This window comes from Periplaneta americana, chromosome 11, assembly GCF_040183065.1.
Source record: "Periplaneta americana isolate PAMFEO1 chromosome 11, P.americana_PAMFEO1_priV1, whole genome shotgun sequence".
Classification (NCBI taxonomy): Eukaryota; Metazoa; Arthropoda; class Insecta; order Blattodea; family Blattidae; genus Periplaneta; species Periplaneta americana.
The window spans coordinates 144,306,261-144,316,613 of NC_091127.1; the positions used below are offsets into that span (position 1 = coordinate 144,306,261).

The following is a 10,353-nucleotide window of genomic DNA, read 5'->3' on the forward strand; positions in this document are numbered from 1 at the left end:
CGCCACTGCCCCAGTGGTCAGTTATGCTGCCCCTAAGGTAATCGCTTCAGCTCCAGTTGTCAGCTACGCTACTCCTAAGTTAGTTGCCGCCGCCCCCGTGGTGAAGACCGTAGAGCCTGTATACCACTCCGTGCCGCAGTACAGCTTCTCCTATGGCGTGAAGGATCCTCATACCGGTGACTCTAAGACTGCTCAGGAGACCCGCAGTGGCGATGTGGTGCAAGGAAGCTACAGCCTGTCCGAGCCCGATGGCACCGTGAGGACCGTACATTACCAGGCCGACCACGTGAATGGCTTCCAGGCGGTCGTGGAGCGAACTCCCGCAGTTGTGAAGACACCAGTTTATGCTGCACCTGCCCCTGTAGCTGTTAAAACCCTGGCTGCTCCAGCAGTTTACGCTGCACCCGCCCCTCTAGCTGTTAAGACCCTGGCTTCTCCTGCAGTTTACGCTGCACCTGCCCCTCTAGCTGTTAAGACCCTGGCTTCCCCTGCAGTTTACGCTGCTCCTGCTCCTGTAGCTTTTAAAACCTTGGCTTCTCCTGCAGTTTACGCTGCACCTGCCCCTGTAGCATTTAAAACCCTGGCTTCTCCTGCAGTCTATGCTGCACCTACCTACGGACTGAAGACTTTTGCACTGCCGTCATATGGTTATCATTGAACTGTGATCGATTCATAATTACATATTTATTATTATTATTATTATTATTATTATTATTATTATTATTATTATTATTATTATTTATGGCATTGGGCTGTGTTACTAAATGAAACATTGTTAAAAAGTTCTGTTTGTGAACTCTGTACTCGAATGCTTTAAATAAAATCTATGTATATGTTTACAAAATTAAGTGTTTCAAGGTACCACAAATCCGAGTTTATTTTCGCTAAGTAAGCTCTTTCGATGTATTTCACCAGAGTTTTCGGGGGAAAATTGGCTCAGTATAAGTCATTCGTAATGCTCAGGAATCGTAACAAAAGCAAGACACTTCATTTTAATAAGACGATGTTGCCCCGAAGCAGATAGGAACGCTACCAAAGTTACGAATTCAAGGGTGTGAAGCTGGGCAATGAGGGAGCATTGAAATGTTGTTTTATTAATATCGAAGGGATTCTGAATGGAATTAATAATAAAGACCTGAACAGATTATTGAATAAACATGATATTATATGGTTAGCAGAAATCTGGATGAATGTTAATAATAAAAAATAGTAATAAAATATTTTATTTAGGGCCTACTTCGGAAAGACAATAACAAAACAGGGAAAATAGCTCTTTTAGTCAATAGAGAACTAACAGATAAAGTAGTATAAATTAAGTCAAAATTAGAGGAAATGACTTGGATATAGTTACTAGATTGCAACAAAAAAGTGAAATGTGTATTATATTGTACGTATGTGCACTCCAGTATTTCAAAATATACAAATAATTTCTGGATTAAGCTGAAAGAAGAAGTACAGAGTGAGTCAGCCAGGACTAGACCGGAGTCAGTGGAAAGTCGTATGCGTAGTAACTGCTGAGCCATCGCAGTGATCAGACCTCTTATTGGCGTACGTCTCGTGTTTAATTACTTAACAAGTTCACACAGTGAGGGTGCAGTTGTATACCGTAAATTTAGAGTGCAGTAGTGTGTCATCATGAAATATAGCCTTGAACAACGAGTGTTTATTTACGACAACTTCGTGAAATACGAATCTTGGAGAACATTTGTAACAAACTTCGGTCAGTTATTCCCTGATTCGCCAGAGCCTTCTAATGATTTACAATTTAGTTAAATTTCGTACAACTGTATAGGAAACGAAAATGTGTGAAGTGTGTTCTCTGTGAGGAAATGTTAGATGAAATTGGCCACCGACTAGAGAGAAGTCCTACGACATCATCCCGCCGTGTAGCTCAGGAGTTAGGTGTGCCACAGTCTTCAGCGATAAGAGGTACGAAACAATTAAAATTAATACCTTAAAAATTCGTGTAGTTCCAGAGTTTAATGGAACCCGATCATCAGAGGACACTTAGATTTTGCATGTACAACAATCAGTGTATGATGGACTACTTGACCCCACCCTAAGTTTTATAGTAACGAAGCATGGTTCCACCTCAGTGGTTATGTGAACACTCAAAACAGTCGTTACTGGGACAGTGAAAATTCACACCGTTTTCACGAAGGATTCGTACATGACAAATTCTAGCCATTTCGGAGAACGAACTGCGGCGAGTTGCTGGACATGTCTCCAGGAGTTGTGCAGTTTATCAGATATCACAAGGACGTCATTTCGAACATCAATTGTGAATTCGGTAAGTATATAATTACGCAATACTATCTGCAAAATCGCGGAAGAATCCTCTGCATGTGGTAGCGTCGTTACGTATGAATCAGCCGCCGTGAGTGCAGTTAGGAGTCTAGCCTTGGCTGGTTCACTCTGTAAATGAAATAAAGAATGTATACAAAACAGAGGAAATACTAAATATGAAGAATTTCAATGGCAGAGCAGCGGAAGAAGACATCGATAGCATAATAGTTTGATACGAAGAGAGAGATAGATTAAGATGTAGCAAGTAATGAAAAACTTTGCTCTCATCGCTGCTATTAGGAACTAAACTCTCAATCATGCTTTCCATTTCACCATAGCTACTAGGCCTACTTACTTTCACAATGGTATTTGCACAATTCCTAAATTGCACGTCATTACTGTCGATACAATTTTTTCTGCAAGAAGATATTTATTCCTGATACAAGTCAAACTCGTATTTATGCAAGTATGCAGCTGACCAGTTCGATAACATTGTAACGCGATGCATCCTGATCCAGTCAGACTGGAACTTGTGTGGCCCGTTTCCAGCAAAGTATTGTATAAAAGCAAGGCACACCGTACTATCTACACACATCGCAGCATAGCATAACACAGGAAAGCTCCACCATGGCATTTAAAGTTCTCCTATTCGCTGCCGTCGTGGCTGTTGCTAGAGCTGGACTTCTAGGTGCTCCCGCCGTTGTGGCTCCTGCAGCTCCTGTAGCATACGCTGCTCCTGCCGTGGCGCACGCCCCAGTGGCCGTAGCCGCCCCTGCGGCAGTGGACACCGACTACGACCCCAACCCTCAGTACAGCTACGCTTACGACATCCAGGACGCCCTGACAGGAGATTCCAAGGGACAACAGGAGAGCCGCAGCGGAGATGTTGTGCAGGGCAGCTACAGCCTGGTGGAGCCCGACGGCACCCGCCGCACCGTCGAGTACACTGCTGACCCTCTGAACGGATTCAACGCCGTCGTTCACCGTGAACCCGCTGTGGTTGCCGCTCCTGTCGCTAAGGTCGCAGCTCCCGTTGCTGTCGCCGCTTCCGTCGCTCATGTGGCTGCTCCAGTTGCTAGAGTTGCTGCCCCCGTGGCTGCTGTTGCCGCCCCCGCTTACGGAGGTCTTGCCTACGGAGCCGGTCTGGGTTATGGACGCGGTCTTGCCTACGGAGCGGGGCTGGGTTATGGACGAGGTCTGGCTTATGGCGCTGGTCTTGGTTACGGACATGGTCTGGCATATGGCGCCGGCTACGGTTATGGAGCTAGGCCCTATTATGGTTAATTGATTATTATATTTATTTAATGTATTTGTTAATAATAATTAAAAATAAACACTTAAAAAATTGTAAGTGTATTTTGTAAAACCCCTCATAACAAATGGGAGTTCAGAAGTTTCACACACTTTTCCTCACTCTTCATACAATTGTAGCACGACAATGATAACTGTCAAAGCTCATACCTCCTCAGAAAACGAAATTATACTGACAAATGGCTTTGAGAGAAACTGGAGGTTCATTGCCGTCCTCACATAAGCCCGCCATCGGTCTCTATCGTGAGCAAATAGTCTAGTCCCTACCATCATATCCCACTTACCTTAAATCCATTTTAATATTATCCTCCCATCTACATCTCGAACTCCCCAAAGTTATTTTTCCCTCCAGCCTCCCGACCAGGGTTGCCAGATTTTAGATTTACCAAAGAGGGACAGTATTTTCCGTCATATACAATACTTACGTTTAGTCTTATAGGAAGGATGATGTGAGTTTGGGCAGATTTTAAGTTTTCACGATTATATAAAAGAAGAGAGAGAATAGAAAACCATCCCTTGAGTTGATGGAACTAATATGAATTTCGAAATTGCAATTTTAATTTTAAAAAAATATTCTGGGTACAAGTTTCCAAGTATAAAACAATGTACTGTAAGTTACACAGCGGTTCCCTGACATCTTTCTGAAGGCCTTGTGGCAATAATATGTTACGACAAATTATTAACTTATTAATTACTTAATAGTAATTTGTCTCATAGATTTCCCCAGCTGATTATTATTAATTGTAAAACAAATTCCAAATCACTGCATCATATGTGACAAAGTATTTAAATTTAAATATTTATTAACTGATTACAATGACAAAATTTATTGATACCTAAATTCATTTATTTTGTGACTTAGCATAGCCCTGTTACTACTACAAACCATCATCTAAAATACAGTACGTATACATTTTCAGAGCTTATATACATATTTATCACTAGACTTTAACATTTTCAACAAGCTTTTTTCCATTCTCTGCGACATGCTTTTCTGATGAACGTCTCTTTCTAAATGTTTAGAAATATCGTATTGATACTGAATTGGTTGTAAACCTTACACTTGCCAAAATATTAGTTTTTTCTAAGTGCAGATCTCCATTATTGAGAAAATTATTTTAAATTTAATGTAATTATGTAGGTCTAGAATAAAGTAATTATTAGATAATGATGAAATTATAATGTGATGTTCATTTTCTAAAGGAGGGACTTTTTGCGACCCACCTCCAATCGAAGCGGGACGCGGGAATTTTACCTGAAAATTGGGACATGTCCCGCCAAATCGGGACATCTGGCAACCCTGCAGTCCCAACTAATATTCTATATATATTTCTGGATTCGCCCACACCTGCTACATGCCCTGCCCATCCTAAACGTCTGGACTGAATGTCCGTAATTATGTCAGATGAAGAATACAATGCATGCTGTTCTGCGTTGTGTAACTTTCTCCATTCTCCTGTAACTTCATCCCTCTTAGCCCCAAATATTTCCCTAAGCACCTTATTCTCGAACACCCTTAACTCTTATTTTCCAACTACCAAATAATGGCCAGAATCAAAGTCTGCCCCTCTGAAGGATCGAATGTCTACTATACTAGTATATCTTCGTTTATCTATCAAAATGTATTCTACAATTCTTTCTGTTAAAATTATGAGTGTCTGATTTATTTCATTATCATTTTAATTTAATCTCCGTAAATTACAATGCAAATTTCTGCCTTAAGTATCATAATTTCATAATTAAAATTTGTCTTGAAATACCTGTAGCTACAAGGTATTCCAGTTGTGAGTTATCATTGTTGTGCACGTAAACTCTGGCATTGCATTGCCTTATGAATAAAAATGTAAATAAATGGATTATAATATTTTTGACCTTAACTGGAACTGTGTGAAATAATTAATTGAGAAGTGTAATGATCTTAAGCAAGATGTGCTAAATAAGAAGGAACATGAGGTCATTGCACTTCTAGAGTGAATTAGGTATTATCTCGTCCTTTTATGGTTGTTTGTCTGGCCACTCTACCCTGTTATCTCTTGGCTTAATTACCTCTTATTGGTATCACTTATGAGATTCAAATCTGTCTTCGGACAGTTCACTAAACAATAACAATCTATGTCCAAGCTAGGTTTTTATTAAATAAATTTCATGCCTAAGTTCCAAGTCTGTGAATGCGTTCTGAATTTCAAAGTACTAAATGAAATAATCGTCATACAATGAAACAGCAAACATCTCCGATGTTCAGCTTCATTCCATCTATTGGTGTAAGTCGTCTTGGTAGGTTTGACATAACGAAGACACTTTTGAAATATATCTTCTTGGTTAAACTGTTTCACCGTAAAGGGTCGGTTCTTCTGTTGCATTGATATATCTATATATATAATTTGAATTGATAATGGAAATTACGGGGAAACGGCTGAACGGACTTTAATAAATGACCCCTCATTTTGAAGCTTGAAACCCAAAGTTTTTCAGAAAAATAGTCGTTTTCAGCGAAACGTTAGTTTTCCTACATAATTTCCCTATTTTCCAAAATCCAGTTTTGAGAACTAATTGCATTACAGGATAAAACAAAACACACACTACAATAAACAATAGGCTATTACACGAAGGCCATGACCTGCAGGATTGCTGACATATTTAGAGCTCAAATTCAGTTGGTTATTAAAAATTTAAACTCTTACTAAAATAATTTACAGGTCTGATTCTGCGGTGTGTAATTTTCTGAGTACAACTGTGTATTGAATATTAAAATCTACAAAATTTGAGGTGGTTTGATAGCATTATTACCATTAGAAATGAAATATTATTATAGTTAATGCCATGATGTGATATTTTTCATTAATTATACATATTATTGCTATGTTCATGATATGAAAGTGGGGTTATGTAAGTAGATGTAGAGAATATCTTAAATTAGATCTTCATTTCTATAATAATTTACTGAGTAGCGGCTATATAGTGTATATAACTACAAAACTTACGTAAGATAATAATATTATTATTAAAAATCAAATATTTTTATAGTTATTAATCAAGTGAGATTGGGTCTTTTTCATATACTTAATGGCGGCGTGGTGTAGATATTTATATGCGTCATTCTCTTCAGTATTGGCTCGAGAGAGCACCAAAATTACAGTTCCTAAGGAAAAAGCAAAATGTATTATTTACTGATAAAATAAGAGACCTACAAAATGTTGTAGTCTCCCGATCATTTCAGCAAGATCTCTTAGCAGGATAAAATGATTTTACCCTCTACATTTCAAGCTCTACTTGCACCAGCTATACCAAGATGCTATGTCTATTTTTCGAAAGCATAGCAAACATGACATTTTTTTAACTTTCACCTACAATCCACAATAACCTGAAATAGCTATTGCTTTACTCCCACATAAAAAGCCCACTGATCGTCCTGACATTGTTACTTGCGTTTTTGCCTTGAAACTCAAAAACTGAAGGTGGATAGGTTCAAGAAAAAGTATGTGGCATAAAAAACATTCAGAGGTAGTAGGCCTACGTTTCATTATTATGGAAGCAAATAAGTTTCAAAATGTCTGGTATCCTTCACTGAAAATAAATCTGAAAAAATTTTATTTGAACGTCTAATGAACTTAGTTTGCAGCATTTGCTGCACAAGCCACTAGTTACTTGTATTTTGAATTGTTTTAATCAAACCTTGGTCAGAATCGCAAGGCAACCTAATGTGGTGTGAAGGTGGCATTATGTGTGATAGACTCACACATATAATTTGATGTTGATGCTATAATTACTGCATTTATTATAAAGTTTTTGTATTTGCCTCTGCAGTTATCTGTGAACATGTACCTATCTACTGGTACTTCTTTCACAATTCTTACAGTAGAGAAATAAAAAGCATAGGACGCAATCTCTTCAGGAGTTCTCTTACCAACAGATTCTGGTCATTAATACTTATAATCATTTTATTATCCACAGTCATGAACTGAGTCCAATTTTTGTCTTGTAGAATGCTGATTGTCTTTCCGAGGGCTCGTCCCGAAATGGATTCATGCACTTAGCCTTACATTGTCCCATTGTAAGCTTTATATATGCCATATTAATACAGTGTGACAGATGGCCCTAGCAGCATTAATGAATTCGATCCTGTCAGGTGAACCATCCTACCCAAATCCTGACAGCCAGGCTCCATTCCCAGACAAGTCCTGATAATACCTAGGGCGTAGAGTTCCAAGCCCTTAAATCCTATATTAGCATCAGAAATCCGTACACCCCCAGGCCTTCATCCCAAACAGCTTTGAACTATTGCAGATGATAGGTGAAAGTAGGTGAAGGTGTAGAGGGTTAGTGGAATGAAAGAGAAAAACGGGAGCACCCAGAAAACCCACTACACCTTATGTTTTGTTTAACACAAATTTCATCACCACCTGGCCGGGGATGGATGAAACCACCTGGATGGAAGACCAGCATACAAATGCTGAGTCACAAACTCTTGTAGAATGTTGAACTTTTATATGTAAAACTTTAAAGCTAGTAACGCATGCTGAAAATCAAAGCAATAACTTCTACTTCAACAGGATTATCCTTGACCTTTTATCCAAATCTGACTTTCATTTATTCTGTTAACAACACTTCGGAATAAAATAAAATTTCACCGGTGAACCAAAATCAAGTTTTTTTTTTTTTTTTTTTGCAGGAATATATGTACATATTTGTTTTAAAAAATCCGTAGTTCTAGTTTAAAATGTTTAATATAATTATTAAAGCTATTGGTAAATGTCACCAAAACCATGATCATTCAGTCTAGTTATAGGCCCACTAGTAGTCTCTATTACGCAGGCCTTCGGGCTTCCCGCATAATTTGCTGCTGAATCCATGTTCACAGTTGGGCATTCATGTAGATTATCTATGTCTATTACTGAATTTTCATCGTTGTAAGAAAAACATTTCTGTGGCTGATATATTTAAATCCTGTATAATAGTTGCTGCCAAATGGTCGTGACTCATCATGATGTGGAGCATTGCTACTGAATCAAATTGTCATGACCATTTGAGTGGCTGAATGGAATAACGTCCCATTCAAATCTATCTTCAAAATGACAGGTTTTAGTAAAACTTGTAATTTTTATGCAATTAATTAACCTGTAGCCCAATAAATTTTAAGGTAGAAAGATTGATGTGTATTGTAAGCAATGCCTTAAATTGTGCAAAAATAAATTAGTAATATTATAGAGCTTAAAAATTACTGGAAGTTGGATGGGCCATTATTCCATTCAGCCACTCATTTATGAATCGGGACATTCCTACTGATTCATATCTTGATGATTCTGGTATCACAGACTTATTTAATAGAATTGCCCATGATTTATTTCTACTTCCAGATTTGAATTATTTGAATTTTTAAACTGTTTCTTTTTGTATATGTATGTTTGCGAGTAATTTTATGGAATAATATAACGACGTTGTAAGCTATTTTCATTTTGTAAGTTTTTGTACTTTTTTTGGCCAAAGCATCTACTCATTTGTTCCCTTGCAGACCACAGCATGCAGGTATACGTTTATTATAGTAGTGTAAGTCAATGAGAATGTTGATAAGTTTTTGTATTTATAACATCTTGTGGATTATTGGTACCATACCTTACATGATGCTGTAGTTTGAATAGCGAAATAAAATCCACTTTAGGCCGGCAGAATACTGCATCGAACATTCTGTCTCGGACAGCAGGATTTTATCTCGTACCATTCCATGTGACTGTGATTGCACGCATTGTTATGAAATTCGTATTGGAATGGGTTTAGCAGTTTCATTTATACCACTCAGAAGGCCTTAATTAAGGATATGCTAATTTTAAATAAAATCTTTTATTTATAAGTATAATTTAATAGTCATCTTCTAAGATTTTATTTTATAATTGATAATCAATGGTGCTTAATTATTACATTTTTTATAACAATATTCATATTTAATCAATTATATTTATTTGCTATTAATTTCCGGATCCTCGTGTTCATCCTTAATTAAGGCCGGACGAGTTATTTCTCTCTCTCTCAGTAATTAATCTGAGACAGTTTGAAAAAAAAAAAAGACAATGACTTAGTTGCAAGTTGTTTTCATTAGAAACCAAGTAACCAACATTATAGCACCCACGCACAGATTATATAACGTGCATGATCTTACATCAAGTTTCAGTATATTTTTTTATTCGGTATACTGAAAGTATAAAATGCAAATAATTACACATTTCGTTGTATATTGATTTTTTTTTTGTAGACAGAAAAAAAATTACTGATATTTTTTTTTATCAAAAATTAAAATTTCTTATTCTATGTTTTTAATTTGTATCGTGTTCTCGTAGTTCTTGAGATTATTTTATTCAAATTTCAAATATTCAATAAAAGATGGAAAGGGAGAGTATGCGTAGGGAGTTGTGTTAATTTTAAATTTCTCATTTACAATATTTGTTCTTTTAAGATTTGTGTAAACAGTTGTCATTAGGATCTGGAAATCCTAACCTTGAAATTTTAAAGAAGTATGCTCCCGATATCACCATAGCAGTGAGTCTATTTCGCAACGGAACTTACATAATTTATAATTTGCACGTTATTACTGCAGATATATATTTTTTGCTTCTCGAAGATACCCATTCCTGACACAAGTCAAACCCGTAGTGATGCAAGTTTCCAGTTAACCAGTTGGATAACATTGAAACTCAATGCATCCCGTCCCAGTCAGACTGGAACCTGTGTGGCCCGTTCCCAACAAAGTGTTGTATAAAAGCCAGG

General features: G+C 37.3%; 1 protein-coding gene across 1 annotated transcript; it reads left to right on the forward strand.

Annotated features, from left to right (window-relative positions):
• Positions 1-2,858: 2,858 nt before the first annotated feature.
• On the forward strand, positions 2,859-3,573 carry LOC138709397 (larval cuticle protein A2B-like). The gene has a single exon (XM_069840137.1). The coding sequence runs from the start codon at positions 2,914-2,916 to the stop codon at positions 3,568-3,570; it is 657 nt and encodes a 218-aa protein (XP_069696238.1). The 5' UTR covers positions 2,859-2,913; the 3' UTR covers positions 3,571-3,573.
• The last annotated feature ends 6,780 nt before the right edge of the window (positions 3,574-10,353 follow it).

Excerpts from the sequence above, each read along its gene's own strand:
- LOC138709397 (XM_069840137.1), top strand. The coding sequence starts at position 2,914 with ATGGCATTTAAAGTTCTCCTATTCGCTGCCGTCGTGGCTGTTGCTAGA.